At 42.3% G+C, this 23,565-nt stretch overlaps 1 protein-coding gene across 1 annotated transcript; it reads right to left on the bottom strand.

Annotated features, from left to right (window-relative positions):
* Positions 1–11,082: 11,082 nt before the first annotated feature.
* On the bottom strand, positions 11,083–12,846 carry LOC135713465 (uncharacterized). The gene has a single exon (XM_065236590.1). It carries the CDS (start codon positions 12,844–12,846, stop codon positions 11,083–11,085), a length of 1,764 nt encoding a protein of 587 aa, XP_065092662.1.
* Positions 12,847–23,565: the final 10,719 nt, after the last annotated feature.

Raw genomic sequence — 23,565 nt, 5'->3', positions numbered from 1 at the left:
ATTCAATATCCTTAAGGTCCTTTTCGGATTTTTTTAGAACTCTCCTAAGAGCTCTTTTGAAATTGTTCTCAGAAGTCCACTGGAATTATATTTAGAACTCTTCGTGTTTTTTTTAGAACACCTTAAAACTGAAATTCGTTTAGAGTTTCAGACATTTTTCCCGGAATGAGTTTGAGATTATCCTCGGAATTCACTTTAAATTTTGCGTGAAATCCCCACTCCAAATTTGATTTTCTCGGTATTCTTTTTGAAATTATCTTGGAACTATCTGCAGGATGCACTACAAATTATCCACATAATTTTCTTTGAACTAAACCGAGAAATATTTTAGAACTGTCCTAAGAATTCAATATCCTCGCGGAAACAAATTTTGTTCATTTAAATCAAAAATATAAATGTTCATGCTATAAAAATATTAATCATTCAAAGTAAATTGAAAACATGTTTGCATCAAAAATTATGTATTTTTTGATTAAATTCAAAAGCATGTTTATTTCAACAATATATGATTCGAGTAAACTATTTTTAGCGTGTCATGCCTGCACCTTTTTTCTTGTTTACATTCGACAGAATTTAGCTCCTGCTATTCCTCGGAACTCAACCGAAAACGACCCACCCATCTAGGCAATCATCCTAATAATGCTCCAGCTCGACAAAACCAGCGGAGCCTGAGGCAAAACCCCACAATTCAACGTCACTCCATCGTTTCGCCGATCGTCATTTGACCCTCCCCCCTTTGGTTTGTTTTTTCCGTCGATCTTGTTTTCCGTGCTGAGCACCAATGCTACCGACGTGCCAGGAAGGCAGCTCCCACACCTGGACCCTACCTATCGACCCATCAACTCATGAACCGGGGACCAACGGCTTTACTTCCCATCCGAAGGAAGGCGTGATCAGAGATGTTATGCCTCAGAACATCCGGCGGCGCCGACTGGGATTGAACCCAGGCCTGCTGAGGTGAGAGGTAATCACGCTTACCACTACATCACCGGCACCGTTGTTTGACCCTCCCCCATCACATCGAAAAAAAAAAAACGAAAACCCGAAATTGATTCTGAATCTATTCCGGTTCCTCCCCCTTCCCCGTAGAAAGAAGCCGATACCATGGTGGCACCTTATTTGATCCGGACCAGGATGCCACTACGTACAGACCACCCTTGATCGGCTCCGAAAACTGGCTGGAATGTAGATGCACCAGTCTGCAGATATTTTTTCGAATTATTTTGTGTTAAAGGGCATTCAAATACCTTCTAAAGTAATTAAAAAGTAAATATGTATGTTTGTTTTAAAAATGAACAGCATGTTTAAAATAAACATATTTATTTTTGTTCCCATAGTTGTCAAATCATACAAATTTAAGTTTATTTTCAACACGAATATTTTTGAAACATTATTTTTATTTTAAACATCGATATCAAGTTTCAGAAGAATTTCCTCCGTATTCTCCAGAAATTCTTCCCAAAATGAGCTTGAAATTATCCTCGGAATTTCCTTGAAATTTTCCTCAACATACCTTTGTAATTTCAATCAAAATTTGATTCTCTCGGTATTCTTTTCGAAATTATCTTGGAACTATCTGCAAGATTCATTAAAAATCATTCGCAGAATTTTCATGGAATCATCCTCAGAAAGCTTTTCTTTTGGAACAATCCTCAGAATTCAATACCCTTGAGGTTCTTTTCGGAAGTCAAGTTTAAGTTGTCCGACCATCCACCAAAACGTCGTAGTTTTTCTACCAGAAATGTTCAATAAAGCTTGCCCTTCCATTCACCAGAACTGTTTTACATCAGGAATTTTCAATTCAGCTTGCCCCTCCATGCAGAAGAATGTTGTAAATCTTACACCAGAAATTTTCAATACAAACTTGCCACCAGAAAATTTTACACCAGAAAATTTCAATTGACCAGAACGGTGCAAATTTTCCACCGTTAATGTTCAATAAAAATTGCTTCTCCAATCTTCTGATTGGTGCAGATTTCCTTTTTCCATTTTCCACCAAACATTTTCAATATAGCTGGCTTCCCCTATCATCAGAATGTTGCAGGTTTTCCACCAAATAAAGTTTGCCCCTATTTTCGGATTTTCTTATCATAAATTTTCAGTAAAGCAGCTTTCCTCCAATTATCAGAATGGTGCATATGTTACACCAGAAATTATTATTAAAATTTGTTTCTCTATTTAGCAGAAGAATGCAAATTTAAAAACAAAAAAAATCCGAAAAGCTTGCCCATCCGTTCACCACAACGGTGCAGATTTTCCACCAGAAATTTACAATTTAGCTTAATTTTAAATAAAGCTTGTGCCTTAATTTACCAGACAAGTGCAAGTTTTCCACCAGAAATTTTCTGTTCATTTCATTAATCAGAGCGATGCAAATTTTGCACCAGAAATTTTCAATTGAGCATGCTCCTCTCTTCACCAGAACGGTGCACCAAAAATCTTCATGCACCAGAGTGGTGCAAATTTTCCACCATACATTTTCAATGAAGCTTGCATTCATCAGAAAAATTAATTAATCTTGCTATTACATGCACCACAGTGTTGCGAACTTTCCACCAGAAATTTTCAGATAAATGTGCACCTCCAAATTTTTAGCGCGATTCAATTTTAGAACAAGAGATGTTCATTTTGATTAATCCCTCCATGCACCACCTTGATGATATTTTTACACCATAAATATTCAATAAAAAGCTTTTTCTTCGATTTACCACCACGAAGGTGAATTTTGTCAACCTTAAATTTACCCTTTTCTTTTAACCCTCCATGAACAACCTTGAAAAAAAAAATTACACCAGGAATGTGGTGCAATTTTTTGACCAAAAAATTTCCTTGAAGTTTGTGCCTTCATGCACCTTTGTGGTGCAATTTTCAGGCAATATATTTATTTATAAAAGGTGGGGCAATTGCTTAAGTGGGGGTGCTCACACTACGCTGCATAGTGGCACAAATATGCATAAAGACGGTCAAAAACATTTTCACACGTTTTTTGACGGTTGGGAGACTAGGTACCTTGGAAGAACTTACTCGAAATGATATTCCGGATCTTTTGAAATACACACCTGAATAATCACTAAGCTAGTATTACACATCCAAATTCTAACTTTTTGCAATTACGAGATAACGGGTCCATGTCCCTCCCCATGGACATGGAGGTTGACGGTACTGAAGCAAAGGGTTATGTTTAATTTCTTTATATTTGCAACGATGATGATTTCCTATAGTGACACATATCACCTTCTTAATGCTTCAGCATGCCTTTAACGATTAATTCTTGGTTGTTAATAGAACTTCCTTGATGCAATCGGCTGCTTCATGCAGACTGAGCAATTCTGATTATAGTATCAGATTTGTTCTGTATACAGAGGAACTGGGAGGGCTTATTAAAAAATTCTCACCAATAAAGTAATGATCTTCTTGTAAATTTTGCATATAATTTTATTAATATTTTATTTTATTTAAGCATATTATTTTTGTTACAGTCAATTTGCATTAGCATGTGATACAAAAGATTTAATATTACTTGCTCGTTTTTGCGTAAAACAATCAATATTTATTTTACATGTAATTACCTTTGAAAGTTTTTTTTCAAGTTTTTTTTTTGTTATCTGAAAATTTACCCAGTTTGGTTAGAAGTTTCGAAGCTAACGCATGTCCACAGGCCTAATAGAAAGATAGGCAGAAAAAGTGTATCATGAAGAATAGTTGCATGCAGGGTTGCTTCTACTCACTTGCTATAGATGAGTGATTTTCGGAGTTTTGAATTCGTTAGATGTTGTAATGGAGATTTGTGCTGTTGGATGCGAGAGGAGATTGGAGGGCGGGTGTTTGACGCATAGAGCCTGTCAATTTCGCTTTCAGAGTGTCGCAGTCAGCGGTTTTATGATACGTGAGCGCTCGCGATTCTTAGAATCGTTGATTGGGACTGCAAATGGATTTGACGGGTTTTGTGTGTCGGACGCTTGCTTTTTGGCCTCTTCTTGTGTCTAACATGTGCAGAGTATCATTATAACGTCTAATGGTTTTGAGATTCCTGGTGGCGTGAAATATATTTGTGAGAATATCTTTTTGAGATTTTAGCAGTCACGTTTTGTTTGTAGTTTATATTTTATTTATTTCATGTAATTATCGTAAATAATAGTTATTCAAAGCGCTGTGGATTATAAGATGCTCGATGACTCTCGAGGGATCGATTTTGCTTACTGAGCAGAAAATCATGGATTTAACCCCAAGCTCTTCCACAGCACAATAAATCGCCACCATCATTTGTATATTTGATATTGAACATTAACCTCGGAAACTATTTGCATATCAAGCGAAAACGTAGTCCTGTATTGTTGCGAAGCGTTATGGTTCTGAGATGCTCGATGACCCTGGAGGGATCGTTTTTGTTTACTCAGCAGAAAATCGTGGGTTTAATCTCAAACTCTCCATCATGACTCTTAAAATTCTTTCGATAGCCGGCTATCGAGATGTTCTTTCGATAGCCGGCTATTGAGAGATTAAATAAACAACAAATAAACAATACATACTTTTGGTTGCATCGCCAACTTGAGGTGAATCCTAACCGAATACCCTACCCAACCATCCACCTCCGTAGCACTTATGAGGGTGTCGCTAAGTCGGTGGCCTCTCGTTAAGTAAGTACTACATCAACATTTCCTTCCCTATCCCTAGTTATGGTAAAGATGGGCGTGGCCGGGAATAGCGACAGTCATGCTTCTGTTACTCTTGTTTAGATTGGAACCAATGTTTACTCCTCAGCATTATTCCTGAAAGTAGTCTAACTGAGAATTTCCGAAGAGACGTGAGTGTCGCTAGTATCCAATCTACGAAGTATATCATAACAACGCTAACGCTAACGCTAACGAGATAACGGGTCCATGTATTCGACAAAGTTGCAGAGTAGTTGATTTTCTGAACATTTGCTAAAGGCACCAGGTTTCTACATTTTAACACTAAAGAGATATAGGGGAAAAGTTGGCTTCGGCAATACCTTAACCTATTATCGTCGGGGGGGTAAACAACGTACTTGAGAGCTCAATTTTGGCATGTGGATACATTGGCCAAATTTGAGTGCTCTAGGACTTTGTTTGTTGACGATAATAGGTTAAGGAATTACCGAAGCCAACTTTTCCCCTAGATGATATTCTTTTAGAAGTACCTCAATATGGGGTTTTATTTTCCCTACCTGCTAGTGGAGTTAGTAAGCGTGTGCGAACTACCAGTTACGCCATATCGACGATCAAATGCATTGTTTACAAAAGCTGATACGTCCCTTTGAAAAAGTAATCGAGATTTCATGAGCTGATTTTTGGCATCATCTTTTATTCAACCTTGGCTGTTTTTTTTTTGTTTTTTTGCTATGTAATGAAAATTTACAAAATTCACTATTTTTTATTTCATGAGCTGTTCTTTGAGGAAAACCTTTTCTTCTTTGACAATTGCAATATATGCGTAAGAATATCAATCAATCGCTAAACTGGACAGGCTTGGTATCCACAGCTGCCTTTTGCAATGCTTTCAGTCGTACCTCACCGACCGCTATCTTACTGTTGTCATTGGTGATCACCAGTCCCGTACGTTCGCTGCCACATCCGGCATACCTCAAGGTAGTCACCTGGGAGCGCTGATTTTCCTGATTTATTTCAACGACGTGAATCTGGTAATTCAAGGGCCACGATTATCTTACGCAGATGACCTTAAACTCTACCTCCGAATTCACTCAATTGAAGACTGTTGCTTCCTTCAACGTCAGCTGAATGCTTTTGCTGATTGGTGTATTTTGAATCGTATGGAGGTTAACCCGTCCAAACGCTCGGTTATCTCTTTTTCGCGCAAGAAAGAGACTATTATGTGCAAGTAAATTGAGCGCGTCAGCCAAATTAAGAAACTAGGCGTGATTCTGGATACAAAACTCTCTTTCAAGCAGCACATCTCGCACGCCGTCGACAAAGCTTCCAGAATTATAGGGTTTATCTTCAGGATTGCCAAAAAATTCACGGATATCTACTGCCTTAAATCGTTGTACTGCTCCTTGTCTCGCTCCATATTAGAATACTGCTCGGTTGTCTGGACTCCTCACTACAACAACGGTGTCGAAAGAGTTGAGTCTGTTCAGCGACGGTTCCTGAGATATGCTCTACGTAAACTGCTGTGGACGGATCCCTTCCGATTGCCTAGCTACGAAAGTCGTTTGCAACTGATCCATCTGGAGCGCCTGTCGGTCCGAAGAGATACAGCAAGGGCATTGCTAATTGGGGATATTTTGCAAGGACGCACCGATTGCCCTGTCCTCCTTGAGCAAATTGACATCAATGTTCAACCCCGAGCCCTACGGAATAATTGAATGCTGCGCCTCCCCATACAGCGAACTAATTATAGCATGTTCGGTGCAATCGGTGGTTTACAGAGACTCTTCAATAGGGTCTCCGCACTGTTTGGTTTTGACCTGACTCGCCAGCTGCATCGCCGGAGGTTTAGTTCGTTTTTTTTTCTAGATCAGTTTAGTTTGTTTAGTAATGCTCTTTTTTTATGAGATGACTATCTATGTACTTATTGATGTTTTGTTTTAGTACTTTTCATGTTTAGTTTAAGTAACATCATTGTGGCAAATAACGCCTGTTGAGGTTCAGTCATATAAATAAATAAATAAATATATTACAACAAATTTCAAGATATAGTTCAAAACTAAGTTTTTAATGGCAGATTACTTAACCGCTATCGCTACTAATCTTGGATCTAAGTAAATATGTAGCTAAGTTACTTATGATATGATAAATAATGGATTCCAAACTGTGCCTATGTAACTTGTATCATCTTTTATTCAACGCTTAGCCTAATTTATGCATTGTTCATCAGGCTCGAAACACGTTTCTAGAGTTGCACAGCAGCAAGGTATTAACGTCCCTTATGCCTAACGTATATTATGCCTAACGTCCGTATGTCTCACGTATTTATGTAACAATGGTATTTTTCCGCCTTGTATGGAAATTTCCCAAAGTACACTGACTGGGAGTTTTAGAATGACCATCTTTTTCGAGGTATATGGAAACGGCGTATAGAGAAGAAGAATGCACCACAAGCTGGCGAAACTTAATGGTGAGTCAGAAAGTCGCTAAAGCTGGAATCGTACAACGGACGGAACACGCTGTAAGAATACCGGAAAACATTCCCGCAAAAATGATATTGCCTCGAATCTAGTCGGTGCACAGTGGGATAAACCGACCTCGTTATCGTTCTTATTTAGATGGCATAGTTTGAAAGCCTACAAGATACCTATACTTATGTAAAAAAAAATACAAGGAATCGATTGGTGATGGTTCCATAGTATGAAATGGATGATATTTGATTCCCTGATATTTTAAAAATGTATAAGTGCTATTTAAGATTATTTCTCGGGCACCAAATCAGTTTTTCTACTGTTTTATTAGCTGCAATCATGTATGATAGATTTGGGCAAAATGGACATCGCACTGAGATCTGCACAATTTAGGACCATCACAATTTTAGAATTATTCCTTGTATGCTTTTACATAAGTATAGGTATTTTGTAGGCTTTCAAACTAGGGCCATCTAATTAAGTTCGATTACGATCCCATTTTTTCCCAATGTGCGGTGTAAGACGCAGAAGTGTGCAGCGAGCTATGTAGTTTGACCATATAAAGCAAGATCTAGGAAGTATGGGACACTCAAAAAAACAGGCAGACTAACATTGTACAGCAGGTCAAATCTTGAATGACTTTGAACCATCAAAAGTAAGGAAGTTAGAGCATTTATCTTTTTGGGATGAATTGTTAAGAACCGTGTGGTAATCATCATGCTATGCTGAGAATAAATGATCTAGATGGGCTAAAGGAAAGCAGTTCATCGCAGCCCTCGAACACATTGATGTTGTGCACCCGCGATGGATCCCTACGACAACCCAGAGAATCAGAATATCAACCACATCTGCAAAAATGAAAGGCTCTTAAATGACCACCACCAGCATTTCCCCGGAAATCTCAATCATTTTCGTCGAAATCACTTTCCACCATCAGTTGACGACCTGATAGCAGTTGAACTTGATTGTGTTGCGAACCGTGCACATACTTCAACCGACAGCCAGCACGTGTGAGTACACGTTGCATAATGTCGAATGTGACAATAATCAATGCATTTCCATTGAAACGACCGCGATACGACGACCGACGACGACCGTGCACTAGAAAGCCCTTGAACCGTTCACTTTCACACCACCACCGGTAGGTCGGTAATAGCATACGTTCCCAGCTGGAAATCGATCTAATTTGCAATGCACCGAACCTACATTAGAGGGGGAAAACTGGGGCAGAAGGAACAACGATACGTGCATGATGCGGGATGGTTGCGATTTGTCGCATGTGTTGTTGATTGGTCGATGGGTATTCCGTTGCACTCTTGTGAATTGTGCTGGAACGAGTATTATTTAGAAAGTTAAATGCTGGTCGTATTGGGACTGAAAATTTCACTCCATCAGCATTTGAGACAGAAACAACTATCTGAAATGAAGAACTCCAACAGAATCAAATTTTGTTCTCGGAAAAAAGGAGACAATTGACATGTAACATGTTGTTGGTACCAGCCGAGCAGGGAATCAGTTTTCCATCCCATTGTTACTGACTATTTTTCGAAACCTTCAGGTTGCATCCTTTCGACAGAACAGTTTTCCAGTTGATTGACTTTCCGTTCTACAGTATTCTGATATGGATTTGGGGAGGAAGCATCCGGAACAATGTCGTCAGTTTTTGTCACATAGCTACATATGTAGAGGAAAGTGTGGCACATGTCAAACATTTAAATCATGTGTCAGAGTGTCTGACTGGTCGATTCTGAATTTTCCTGCTTGCTCTCAATTTGAATCCTACCCTTTCCTTGTCAGAGGGAGGGTATTCACTGTCACATTATCGGTGTTGACCCTTGACGAGTACGGCGCTATAGGGACGAGGGTTGGAATTGCTGTTCTTAGTGATGCCATTGAAATCAAATGTTTCGCTACATCAACGGAAATTTCTGGATATAGACAAAAAAATTGTATTTAATTATAAATGCTGATATTATTCAGAGTTTTCTCACGCAATTTAACTTTGGTTTAGTCCATGGCTTTTTGCGTGTCATAATAATTGGAGTGAATGAACAATAGTTAAATGCCAAACATAAACTTATTGCATTGACGATTCCTCCGGAAAAAAAATATAATAAATTTCAATAGGTCACAAAAACGAACGCAAGATTAAGGCGTTCTATCTATTGTAAAATGCTTGGGCTTTGTTCCCCTAATGAAAAATCTTCTTCCCTCTGATTTAAGCATAAATCATAATAAATAAAAAATGAAAATACAGGTCGGTATCGACCCCTTAATTAAATTCAAATCGCCCCGCGTTCTCAAGTTCAGCGAAATATCCTCCTAAAAAAGAAAATTCCCCTTAAAAGTTCCGAGCATCTTCAATCATTCACTATTCGACACGAAAAACAAATGCCCTTACCAAGGCTCAAGACTGGGCTGGCAAAGAGGAAAATCCTCGGAACCAGTCCTACAACCACAACAATTCATAAAATTACATCTACGAACAATAAAACGAAATTAACAATAAGCGATTACGCATATATGTATTCGCCGGTATAATTTATGTACGCGAACATACATCATCCTCGTAGCCAAGCAAGCAGAGAAAAAAAAAAGTTCGGGAATGATATCGCGTTCCTTTACACTTACTTACACCATTGTCTGGCAAGGAGACTTTTCTTGTGAACGCTAACTCATTACTTCGTACGGGAGAAGCAAGAAGCATAAACCGAAAATTGCATTGTACCCATGTTCCACCATCGTCTTAATGATGGAAGAATTGGATGTAGAAAAAAATAACGAAAAAAATGTTCAGTTTTCGCGAGTTGCCGAATTTTACTTGGGGGAAATTCGCGAGTCCTATGTAACGGCGTTTGGGATGTAGTAAATTTACTGAATCGCATTCAAATATACAGTATGCGTGATAATCTTTGCACCATTAAACAATGTCAAAACTAAAAAAAAAATCTCAAAAATTTCGTTTTCGAGTTTTTTTTTTTATTTATATAAAGGGGGATGTTTCTCAGAGTATTAAACTATCAACGATCGAGTTTCCACTTGCTGCAATTACGGCCTCCACACGCTTCCAGAATGCACGGCAGGTTCTAATAATGTATAGTCTGGATCCATTTCTCTCCAGGTCCGGGTCAATGTTTGTCTGAGGCTTGCTCTTCTCGGGTGGCGTTTAGAACAGGCCTTGGCCTTCATGACGCGCCATATTGAGTAATACAGCGGTGTCCGCGCAGGTGGGGGAAAGGTCATAGAATCGTTTCTGAAAGCCTTTTGCTTTAGCGTTTGCTTCACTGCAATTATTTTATTTCATTAGATATAGATTATAATAATTTTCATTTTACTCACAAATTTGGTGATTCTTTGTAGCGTGGGGCCTCTCCCTGCGCTTTAAGTTTTAGGTTAGCTTCTAGGTCCTACGAGTTTAGAATTAGTTTCGTTTTAAGTTTAGATTTAATAGTTTGAACTTTTTACCTCCTTTACTAGATTTTAATAAACTCCAGCACTCCCTAATATAATAATATAATAAAGTAATATAACAGCAAAATAATTTTAACTGTAGCGGTAAGGAACACTACCGACCACGCCGCGAACTTTTATCCAAAAAGAAATATTCTTCCCCGTTTCACTGTCACTGCCGTTGACAGCTCGAGCCACCAGCGTTGACGTCTGTCAATATTTTTGCAGCGGCGCTTTAACAGCCTTTGGAAACGTTGGTTGACAGGGTGGGCAGCTCATCGAATCCTGCATCGACAGTCTCCCCCGGGTGTAGTCCGGTGTTCTCCGGAACTTCACGTTTCTCCTTCACATCGAGTAGTGCCAGCCTTGTCACCGGCCGCACTGGAGTTTTTCCACCAATCTTTACCACTGCTCTTCGCTTCCGGCCATCCGGATTCGGGATCATATGGATGATTCGTCCTCGCTCCCATCCATTCCGCTTCGCTGGCTCCGCCACCATTACCAGATCTCCCGGTTCGAGTGCTCTGGTTTCCTCAAACCATTTTGTTTGTCGACGGATCACCGGCAGGTACTCTATCAACCAGCGCTTCCAGAATGCCTCCAGTTGGCGTTGAATCAGCTCCCAGTCGCACGCCATAGGGAACATGTTCAGCTATCTCGATCCGACCGCGCTCGCGTAGCAATCCGTTACCATCCAGCATTGGCATCAGTTGATAGATGGAGCTTTGCTTCCCGATAACCTCCTGTCCCGCTTCGTTCGGCGCTTTATTCGACAGTGCGGCAACTTCATCTGGGTAGGATTCATGCTGTACCAACTTAAGGATTGTTTCTTCAGCCGCTCGAAGTTCCGACTGTTGCAACGGCCCGGAGTATTCCGGCCGCTTCTTGGACGTGTTGTGCAGGAATCGAAGAGCGTATGCGGTTGCACGTTGCAGCCTATCCCAGGATGAGAACCGATTGAAGTCTATTGCGGGTTCAAACGATCGGTGGTGCAGAATCGATGCACGCAGTTCTTCGTTAGTAGCGGTCACTGGTTCCTTAATACGGGGCCACTCTTTTTCCGGCAATCGTAGAAAGTTGGGTCCTTGAAACCAACTGCTGTCGTGATCGAAGTACGGGCCACTTCCCCATTTCGTCGCTTCATCCGCTGGATTGGATTTTGACGGTACCCACCGCCACTGAGCTGCCGTTGAATGTTCCAGGATCTCGCCTACCCGATAGGAGACGAACTGTCGATAGTTACGCGGATCAGCTTTAATCCAGGCTAGCGCTGTTCTTGAATCCGTCCAGTACGTGGTCTTGGATACGGAAACGTTGTGGTTTTCTATGACGAATTTCGACCACCGTGCGCCCAAGACACATGCCTGTAGTTCCAGCCGGGGAATAGACCAAGGTTTCAGAGGAGCGACCTTTGACTTGGCGGCGATTAGGCAACCCTGCGGATCGCCGTCTTGGTTGAATGTGCGTAGATAGACCGCACAAGAATACACCACCTCGCTTGCATCGACGAACACATGGACTTCAGAATTCTGGTAGGTCCTCCGAGTAGCACTAGGGAAGTAACATCTTGGGATTCGGATCTCGGCTATGTATTCGATCATCTGTATCCACCTCTGCCATTTCTTGTCTGTTGAGCACCGTGCTGCTGTTCGACCGCCAGTTATGAAGCTTGAATCCTCCGTTGCCATGAACGTAGCGCACATCGCTTGCCACCTTTGCTGCTTCCTCCACGGAGCTAAACTCGCCAGATAATCGTCGACGTAGTGGTCGTGAATGATCGCTTTTGCCGCTTCGGGGTAGGCTTCGGAATGTTCCTCGGCGTTGCGGTTTTTCACGAATTGTGCTGATGCTGGCGAGCAGGTGCTCCCGAATGTTGCAACATCCATCACGTACACCGTTGGATTGTCGGATGGATTAGTGCGCCATAAAAATAGTTGAGAAATCTTGTCTTCTTCTCGGATTCGGAGTTGGTGGAACATCTCCTGAACATCCGAACTTACTGCCACCCCATACTGACGGAAGCGGAATAGGACCCCTGGTAGAGAAGATAGTTGATCCGGGCCTTTGAGTAGTGCACTATTCAGAGATACACCATCTACTTTAGCGGCCGCATCCCAGATGATACGGACCTTCCCCGGTTTCTTGGGGTTCATGACTGCTCCTACTGGTAGGTACCACGTTCTCCTTGGGTCGGCTGCTTCCATTTCCGCTTTCGTCGCCTTATGTGCATAGCCCTTCACTTCGTATTCGCGTATTTGTCGATGTAGATTCTCCTTCAGCTCCAGGTCACGATCCATCCGTCGTTCAAGGCATTCTAGTCAACGCAGTGCTATCGTATAGCTGTTCGGGAATTCCACTTGGTCCTCCTTCCAAATTAATCCCGTCTCAAAACGGTCCGCAACTCATCGAGTTGTAGTTTCCATGATGGTCATCGCTCGTTGATCATCCTTCGTCAACGGAGTTTCCACTAGACCCGTTCCAGTGTTCTCAATATCGAAAAAATCTTTCACCGTCTCGTGGAGCTTCTCGTCAGAGGCGCATTCTCCAACGTGGAAGCTGTACGATTCACGATTGCTGCTTCCTCGAGGATCATAGACGCACCAGCCTAGCCTTGTTTTAGCAGCCACCGGCGCAGATCCATCACCTTCTCTTATCTTCAGCGGAAGTGCCAGATGCAGATTGTCGATGCCGATGAGGATCTTGGGTTTGGCATTCTGATAACTGCTTACTGGGATGCCCTTTAGGTGCGGGTACACTTTCACCGCTTCTTCGGCCTGGAAGCTTTGGACGGGAAGACTGAGATTGTTGACGGTCCTCGCGTTCACCAACTTGTGGCGTTTGCTCTGCCCATTTCCAGCGATCTCGATAGTGATCCGTCGCGATTCCTTCTCCAATCGCGAAGTATCGCCAGTCCACCGAAGACATAGAGGATGAGGCGTCCCCTTCACGCCCAGCGCAGTAGCCAGGTCGTGTTCCACTAGTGTCAGGTCAGAACCCTCATCGAGGAAGGCGAAAGTTTCAATTGACCCACTACGACCGTGGAGTATCACGGGAATGATACGGAAGAGTTTCGATGACATTGCGTGATGGTGGGTATGGTTATCGGCTACCTGAACTCTCGGCGTCGGTGCCGACAACTTCGGTGGTCCTCTTTGGGAGTGGAGGAGAGGATGGTGGCGAAACTGGCAGCCTTCAATGTCGCATGTCTTTCGTCCTCGACACGCACGACGTCCATGGTTAAACAGGCAGTTCTGGCACAGCAACAGCGCACGAACTCTTCTCCAGCGATCGTCGATGTCCAATTTCTTGAAGACTTCACAATCGCGCACTCGATGCCCACTTTTGTTGCAGTTCAGGCAGTCGAATTGTTTGGGTGATTCCCTCGATTCGCTCGATGAAACTCCGGAACTCCCCGCGCTTTCCACTGCATGGGCGTTCACGAACCCCTTGCTCTTCGGACGGTCGCGAGCACTGCCCCTTTTACCTTCTGGCTCAAAGGTCACCACACTTGTCGCATCCTGTACCACTGACGCCATATAGTCACCGAAGGTTTTTAGATCGACGTGATCGAATCCCCGCTTGTATCCCGCCCACATCATTCGTTGTTCCGCGGGAAGTTTAGTAACGAGTTCCTGCAGAAGAGACGGGTTCGATAGGTGAGCGCGTTCATTCGCTGCTTCAATGTGGTCGCATAAGGCCTGCACCGCCATCCCGAAGTCGATGAGTCCTTCCAACCTGTCGGACTTTGGAGCTGGGATTTCCCGCACCTTGCTCAGCAGAGAATTTATCAGCAGTTCCGGTCGTCCAAACCGCATACGAAGAATCTCGATCACCTGGGGCACCGCTGCTGGCAATACCAACCGACTGCGCACAGTTTCCAGCGCCGGTCCAGTCAAACATCGTTGGAGGCGAAGCATATTCTCTCCATCCGAAAAACCGCAAGCTTCAGTCGTGTAGCGATAATTCGAAATGAAGATCGGCCAGTCCGCAGGGTCACCGGAGAATCGAGAAAGTTCCTTAGCCAGGGACTGCCTTGCTGCTAGCTGCTGCTGTGTGGGAGCACCGTGTTGCACTGGGGAAGGAATCGCTTGGTATCTTCGTGTACTTTCTGATTGACGAGGGGGCTGAGACGACTCAACCGTACTGTAAGTCAACCGTTCATATGATTCAAGGCTTGACGCTTACCTGGGGGTTCGACGTGGTTCGGACGCATTTCAGCGTTTGGTTGACTTACCGAAGGCAAACTGGGTTGGCTTACCGGATCCCTCAATTGCCAGAGAGGGTTCTGCAGACTAGTATTTGCTTCCGGTACCGATTCCAACGTCTGGCTCGCCTTAGGAATGGCGCCGGTCTGCTTCTCCATTCGCGGCTCGTTTGTTGTCGTCGCTTGCTTTGGTAGTCGTCGTCCTACCGGATCGCTTGCATCCGACCGTTGAGCTTGTCCGCTTGCTTCTTCACCGGACTGGAACTCTTCCAGAAGGGTTCTGCACAACTCCATCTGTACACGTAACACTGACAGTTGCTCAGGTGTTGGTTTGGCGCGCTTTTCGCACTGCTCAACACGGTTCCTGAGTTCCAAAAGGGCGGTTAGTGGATGCTCCTTTTCCTGTTGAGACCTTGAAGCGGATGGCTCCAGCACTGCAGTCGAACCCATCGGTGGTACGGTAGTTCTGGGTGTACCCAACAGTGGTGTTGATCGACGAACAGACGAAGCTAAGGGAGCCCCGGGGGTAGGTGGAGTTGGAAGGCGCATACGTTGGGCGGGTGGCGCCACTTTAATGTTCGCACCACTGGATGAAACGCCACCACAATGGCTGCCTGCTATGTCTCCTCCTAGCACGTTGTCAATGAGCTGTTGCTGCTCGTCAAGATGACGACGTTGTAGCGCTAGCTCTGCACGAGCTCTTTCGGCTTGTTGCCTTTCCACCAGCTGGCTCAGGCAAACCGAAAACGCTGACGTTGTGCTGGAGCGACTAGATCCGCTTCGAAGGGAGGCGATGTCATCCTTCTGCTGGGTAATGCAGTTGCTACATACCCACGCCCGGTCCGCGACACTATCATTCACTCCGGCGCACGTGTAATGGTGCCACCTGTCGCATTGGTCACACTGGACTATGTTTTCCGCGCGATCCGGTCGTTGACAACTTACGCAACTGGACTCCTCGTCCATTACCGGTCCGACGGCTCTCGCTAACCTCGATTCGTCCATTTCGATCGAGTTCACTTGCAACAGCAAATTTTGAAGTTTGTCCGCGCAGGTGGGGGAAAGGTCATAGAATCGTTTCTGAAAGCCTTTTGCTTTAGCGTTTGCTTCACTGCAATTATTTTATTTCATTAGATATAGATTATAATAATTTTCATTTTACTCACAAATTTGGTGATTCTTTGTAGCGTGGGGCCTCTCCCTGCGCTTTAAGTTTTAGGTTAGCTTCTAGGTCCTACGAGTTTAGAATTAGTTTCGTTTTAAGTTTAGATTTAATAGTTTGAACTTTTTACCACCTTTACTAGATTTTAATAAACTCCAGCACTCCCTAATATAATAATATAATAAAGTAATATAACAGCAAAATAATTTTAACTGTAGCGGTAAGGAACACTACCGACCACGCCGCGAACTTTTATCCAAAAAGAAATATTCTTCCCCGTTTCACTGTCACTGCCGTTGACAGCTCGAGCCACCAGCGTTGACGTCTGTCAATATTTTTGCAGCGGCGCTTTAACAGCTTTTGGAAAGGTTGGTTGACAGGGTGGGCAGCTCATCGAATCCTGCATCGACAAGCGGATTAAGATCGGGGCTGGATGGCAGCCACATATCCCTCGCCCAGAACGGAAGATGTCCCTGCAACCACTTCTGAGTGCGGTTCGAGGTGCGGCACGGAGCCCCATCTTGTTGAAATACAACATTTGGCTTCGGACCGTACTGTTCTTTGATCCACGGAAGAATATACTTACTTAAAATCCCGATGTAGACCTTCGTGTTGACCTTGTCGCCTTCGGGAATGAACACCGGGTCCATTTTTTTTGCCATCGGAAGCCACCAATTCAAACACCATAACGCTAGCATGATGCTTGGTCAGATACACGTTCTTGTGCTCGTCGGCCACGTCTTTTTCGCTTAAGGAAGTTCAAGATTTTCTTGCATCGTTCGACTCGTAGCTCCCGGATGCGGTTGGTAATCATGTGAATTTTTTGCCGTGCCCTCGACTTCGCCCCGCAATCTACCTTTACGATCTTCCATGCCGTAAAGTCACTGATCCCGTGTTCCTTTGCCATTTTCTTTATTGAACACCCTGGATTCACCCGAATCTTCCTTTTGATAGCAGCGATAACCCTCGGAACCCGAGCTGACCTCGGACGACCTGCAGCTACCTTCGCGCGTTGATCAAAATATTTTCGGCGTCAGCGTGATATGTTATTTTCTGCCGGCGGCGGCGGTGTGGCGGCGTCACGCCGTTTGCTTTCGGCGGCGGCGGCGTGGCGGCGTATGTCGGCGTGAGTTAATTCCAACTGATTTAAAAAAAAAAAAATACTTTCCAAACCAATTGAACATGGACCAAAAAATGCTACCCATATTTGATTTCAGATTACTGAAAATCGCTAAAACGTAGGTCACTCATAGTTTGAGTAAATTTTCCGACACTTTCCCGGGGAAAACTTCTCGAATATGGGAAAAATTAAAAAAAATGTACACAGGTTAGAAGTGTACTAGAAGACTGATTAAAACCACAATCAGTTTTCCTCGGTAAAGCGTCGGAAAATTTACTCAATCTATGAGTGACCTACGATTTCGCGAATTTGAGTAACCTGAACTCTCATGCTTCGTTAGTGTGGTGACCAAAATCAAAAGAGGCTACTGCTCAGAGGAAACTAGCAAAACTTCAACGTCTAGCATGCAATTGCAATAACGGGTGCGGTGCGTAGCACCCCATCAAAAGCATTAGAACCCTAGCAGCACACTTGTCACTGAGTAGTTGTGGAAACTTGTATGTAGCTTATTTCAGTCACAATCAAGTTGCGGCTACTTTTTATGATGGAAGTGTGTTGCTTGGGAAGCAATCCTCAATCTGCTGCCCTTGCATGAACATGTGCAACTAGAAGTGGAAAGAAAGGCTCAAAAGATCTAAAAAAGTAATGCCAGTTGATCTTGTTGGTCATCTAAGCATCTTACAATACTTCCAAAGAGGACTAGTGATGAGTATGAATGGAGACTGGATGAAACCAGGGGACAACTATGAAATTCCCTTCAACGTTTGTGAAACGGCACGTTTGGATTGGGAAACTGGTGGTCCTAACGTTCGTCAAGGCTCAATCATATTTTTCACAGATGGCTCAAAAATTGGAATACGATTCCTGCATCTGTATCTTTGACCCCGGGACAAATATTTCAGTTGCGATGGGAGATTTGCCAAAGGTGTTTCAAACGAACAATACTGTGGTATAACATACTGTACGGTAAAAATGGAACTCAAATGCTGGGAAGAGCAAAGGGTGATGGCCAATTGCACATGCACAAACTGCAACCAGTCGAAAAGATTTATAAATCCTAATATAACATACACCAAAAAGCTCTTAGAGCTCACTAAAAGAGCTCTTAGTATATACACTGGCCTAGTAACTAGGCACTGTCCTAGTAGATATCACATTAAGAACATTGGTTGGGTTCAGAGTAATATCTGTCGTTTCTGTAATTTGGAACGGGAAACCTCGGAACATCTGTTCTGCAGTTGTGGTGCATTACACAAGCATATATCCAAATTTCTTGGAAGTATAAGCTTACAACCCAGTGATATTTAGTCTGCAAATCATGGAAATGTAGTTGGTTCTATAAACCATATTATATTGGACTGGGAAAAGATGTGTCCAGGCAATTAGCTGTCTACTTGTTAAATAGTGGTCGATTTGCATGATGCAAACAGCAAATAGGGGTACCACAAAAGTTCAAATAATGCACGGAGTGGTTTTACTTTACTCCCCAACAAAAAAAAAATAAATAAATAACTGAACTCAAATATGAGTAACTCTTACTCAATTTTGAGTCGTTATCATTATCATGCGGAATTTGTTTAGGAAAATATTTCAAGTGCTTGTTGGTGAAGTCGTATTGCAAAGTGTTACAACCCTTCTATTAAGTATAAGAAAAGTACGTTATGTAGGGGTGGATAATATTTAAAAGCAATCTGTTGCATTACGTAACATTTTATTGGACCCTAGGAATTCTTTCATTTATTGAGCATTACATGTTTTTAATATGTTAATAGCGATAAATGATATGCTTGTACTACTCTGATACATATTTGAATGTACACGCATTGTAGTCATACAACTTTTGGTTTATGTATTTGAAGCACAACTTGGACCTGTAAGAGATTAAAAAAAAGCTCAAATATCAACGTGTTGTTAGTAATATAGAGTGTTGCAGAATGTCTTAGCACGACTTGAAAAAAAAAACGATGACGTAACTTTGTTTACAGCAAATACGATTTGTATTTCGTTTTCATGTTCTCTATAGTATTCTTTTACAGTAAAACGTAGCTTCAGTCCAAAAAGTTTGGATACTTTTTCCCAGTTTTTCACAAACTTTGTTACGGAATCCGCTGCCTTTACATGTGTCCGCAAAAATGCTTGGGTAAGGACCCAAAAAGTTTCGATTGGCCTGGCCTGGGGACAGTTTGGTGGATTCATCTCCTTGGGTACGAATTGGACTTTGTTGGCTTTATACCAGGCTATCGTGTACTGAGGCGTCGTGTTTGCGGATCATGGGTAACAGACGCTTGTTTGAACACTCACGCACTTAAACATCGGTTGTCATTGTCTCCGTTGTCACCAACGGTTTGGAAAGCATACCACTCTCACCAAATAGCATTTTTACCGAATTTTCGGAAAAAATCGACTTATCCGCGTCGTCAACACTTAGGCCATCACGAACGGTTTAGTACTGATCACTAGGAAGAGTTTTGTAATCAAATTTAACGTATGATTCAACGTCCATAATCTCGAACACCGATTTTCCGCACAGCAACTGGTCGTATAAACCTTTTTGACGTTTAAGAGTCTTTCTCTATCGAGCATACATGGATGAATGAACGGTTTGTTTTCCCACTAATCTGTTTCCCTCTTGCTCGTACTCGTTCGATTTAAACTGTGTAGTAGTGTGCGCCGATTAAACGTCAAAAAGCTCTATAACTTCTGAGCAGGGTGGCCAGACCTACCGATTTATCGGTAGTCCTATCGATTTTCTATATGCCTACCGATTCACAGACAAAAGGTTAAAAAGCACCGATTTTTCACTTTTCCTACCGAGAATCACAGTTTTTAGTAATCTTGAAAAATATTCATACTGATTTCGACACTTTTAAAGCAGAAGAACTGAAGGACAGTTACCCCCAAGTATCGGGAAAGCCTTCTTCAGACGGCCTACCGATAACTATCGATAATAGTTTTGAGAAGCCACCGATAATGAAAAAAAACAATCTGGCCACTCTGCTTCCGAGCCCTCGGTTTGACGGATGTGGCTTGTTTTTACCTTCGCTTTGGCTTCTTCTGCTTCTTAAACGTCTTTAGACCCATTCTTGCCTTGGCACTTTTATAGCCACGTCTCGAACCGAAGCCCTTTTCTTGCGAGTGAAAGCTTGCACGATTTTCCGGTTCAGATTTTGGTCGACAGGGTTCCGTTTACCTCCAGATTTTTGCTTGTCCTGGAAAGTTGCTTTATCACCATACTTCCGAATCGCGTTTCGAACGGCCGATGCTTGCACCTTCCAATTTCGCTAATTTACAGAGAGAAATGTTGGAGATTGGGCTGAATTGGGCCCCTTAATAATGATATTTAAAAGAAAATGGGTATAGTACACCATTTGTGCACGACCTGTTTGCGCTTTTCCAGAGAAATGCTTCGCATTGTCACGGAAATGTAAAGAACCGCAACTTGCGATACGCGAAACTGTTGGTCTAAATGTAAACAATGATTCAGCGTGATAATCAGCTGTTTAAACGGCATCTAAAACAAGCAGGGGTGTTATTCACCTTTATGTAAATCCGACCTGAATGATTCATTATTGTGTGCTCGATCGAGAAAGTGCGAACAAATGTCAAAAAACTAAATGACAATCGGTGCACTACACGCTAATTTCAACGCGTTCAAGATGCATTTTACCTAAAAAGTGCTACGAATTTTTCATCGGCGTGACATAAATGTATTCGGCGGCGTGGAAGATTTTACTTCGGCGGCACGCCGGCTTAATTTCATCGGCAGCGGCGGCGTATGAAAATCGTCAGTGGCGGTGGCGTGGCACGGCGGCGCACAGGTCTGTTCTCGGTCTAAAACCGTTTCGACGGTCCACCCATAGTAGCACGCATGTCACAAATCAATTGTAGAAACTTATATACGACTTATTTCAGTCATAAACAAGTTGCTGTAACTTATTCTGATGAAAGTGTGCTGCTCGGGCGGGACACTCCCACGGTGATTGAAATGTCTTTTTGCGACATTTGCGCGTGGGACAAATCACGAATACGCTGCCACTTCGTCATGGTGCAACTGTCAAACTAAGTAAATCATTTTCTTTTATACACAGCCTACTACGGTATGAGTTATAGGTTACGTGCATGCAAAGAAAACCAAGACATTATATGCACAGGTGAAACATTATCACGCATACGGTAATAGAATATGTATTCGCATTTTTATGAGGTCCTGAATTTAACCAAGTTTTACTAAGTAAGAAATTCAAAATATGGGCATAGGACCGAACTCATAGGTTAATTCTTTTTTAAATCAATATCTAGAAAAAAATCACGAGAATTTCACTACACAGCTTAACGTAGTCTACGTAAACCATGCTGTCGTGTCTTATGCACAACCCTACCAATTTTTTCATACTTAAAGCAAGCAGCACACGTGCAAACATATTATCAATATTCACAGGAATTGGCAATCATTTTGATGTAAATATTGACGACGAAAATATTGAGGACCAAATTGACGGAAAATCAAAAAAAGTTTGTTTTAGGTTTTCAATATTTCCCCTCATTTTCCTTTGCTATTTGACAAAAGGTACCCAAAAAGCACTCCGTGCTGAAAACATTTGCCTACTTACTGTGACAATTTCAGCCAATTTCACTGTGAAACAAAACAGTTATACCCAAGCAAACATTTCTATTTGTATGCCTGTTCGTAAAAATAAAAACCGCACAAAGCGCGTTAGGCCCTCCCCAAAAATAAGGTAGGTGGATTTCATTTGAAACACTTATAACTTTTAGGGGTTAACTTGGATTCACATCCGGTCTTGAGGCAAGATGTTCCCAATACTTCAAAGGTTCTACATTTTGTACGCGAAGAAAACCGACTAATTACAACTCCACCTAGAGCCGCAAATGTGATAGTGGCTTGTTCCACCATACATTTTGTCGAATTTCCCTATACAAATTTCAAGCCCTAGCGATTGAAATTCCAGTATTGACCTATTTTGAAACACTCTACTGTGTAAGAAAGCGCATCAAAATGTGCTTATGTCGATGAAAGCTAGAAATCATTCAGCAATTGATGACAATTCGGCCTAATGGCCGGACTCTCTCCAGTGTATTTACTTTACATAATTATGGCCAGGTAAAGGTCTTATGCATATTATGATATACCTTCAATATTATCTTTCTATTTACACCTTCAGTTGTCACATGTCGAAAGCGGATTTCTGGTGCCAAATTTCCACACCTGTCCGACTAACCCCATCAGAGATTCATAAAGCACAAAAACACAATTTATTTCGGTTTCTTCCACGAAACGTTAAATCTTGACCGTTCCTTCAATTAAAATTAATCTAAAAATATGAATATTTATGTTCCAGTGCACCGGTGTAAATAAGAACACATTCAAAAAACTACCGAACAGATTTCTGATCCGGTTTCAAGCTGATTATTCCGAGCGAATGTGCAAGGAAAGTTTTGCTAGATGGATTATCTCTTTCTGATCCCGTTCCTGCACTGATCGGTTGCGGCGGTGCGAACGAGTTCCAAGTTGTCTAATTACGATATGCAAATGTATCGTCTTACACCTATCCCACTAGCCGACGACATGCCAAAGTGTGCCGAAACAAGTGTTCATATGGACGAAAGCGTATCCCGGAGAAAGCAAGAAACATACCCGAAAGGATTATCCCTGGAGATGAGCAGCTGAGAAGAATAAACTTTCAATTTAGCGAACAATCGGATCTGGGATGGTCCAAGGGAATGGGTTTCTAGGGATGGGGGTGTATTGTTTGCGTTGCTAATCAGTTCGGCGATTTTTTTTTCTCCTCTCTATCTCTCTACTGGGCAATGAGAAAAGATTTTCGATAAGCGTTAGCAGTTCATCATGAAAGATTGTGGTCGGCGGGTTTGAGAAGATTTTCGTTATTATTTCTTGTCTGTATCCTTCTTGTGACGGGGTTTATTTTTCCCTGATCCACAGGTTTTCTTTCTATAAAAGTAAATGCAGCAAACCCAATCCGAAAGAGATGATGATGCCATCAACGGCTGCTGATGACTATGATGGGCTGATGGGGTTATTTAGATTTGCATTTTATAGCGGTGCATTTTAAAGCATGATATATCCTGTCTGCTGGCTGATCGGTTGTTGATATCGTTTCTAAAGTGTTATAATTGCTTCCGTTCTTGGTAGATGGTGTGAAATTCACGGCCAAGAAGTTGGTTTTTATTCAATTTCTTGGGATGGTACCAACGAATGATCGACGATGCAAAGAGGGTTCTTCTATGAAAATGTTTGAATGGATAAGAGTGCTCATAGCATGTAATTACGTGACGCTCTTCTTCGATGTTGAATATGTAGGCTCACATTTATTTCGGGACATCAAACTATTTAGAACGGAATAACAAAGATAAATTGTAGAAAACATATATGCATGTCTTGGTATCACATAGGTTTCCAAGTAGAAATATAAAATAATGATTTCTACATGGAAGATAATTTACTTCGGGATTCACTCAGCGCTTGTGCACCTGACCATTATGATCCTGACTAA

Source organism: Ochlerotatus camptorhynchus, unplaced genomic scaffold (genome assembly GCF_037179485.1).
Source record: "Ochlerotatus camptorhynchus isolate MF236.1 unplaced genomic scaffold, CSIRO-AGI_Acam_v1.1 ptg000041l, whole genome shotgun sequence".
Lineage (NCBI taxonomy): Eukaryota > Metazoa > Arthropoda > Insecta > Diptera > Culicidae > Ochlerotatus > Ochlerotatus camptorhynchus.
Note: the sequence above shows the minus strand (reverse complement) of the source record. Positions and strands in the feature narration are given on the sequence as shown.

Coding starts and splice junctions, on each gene's coding strand:
- LOC135713465 (XM_065236590.1), bottom strand. CDS start 12,846: ATGGATCGTGACCTGGAGCTGAAGGAGAATCTACATCGACAAATACGC.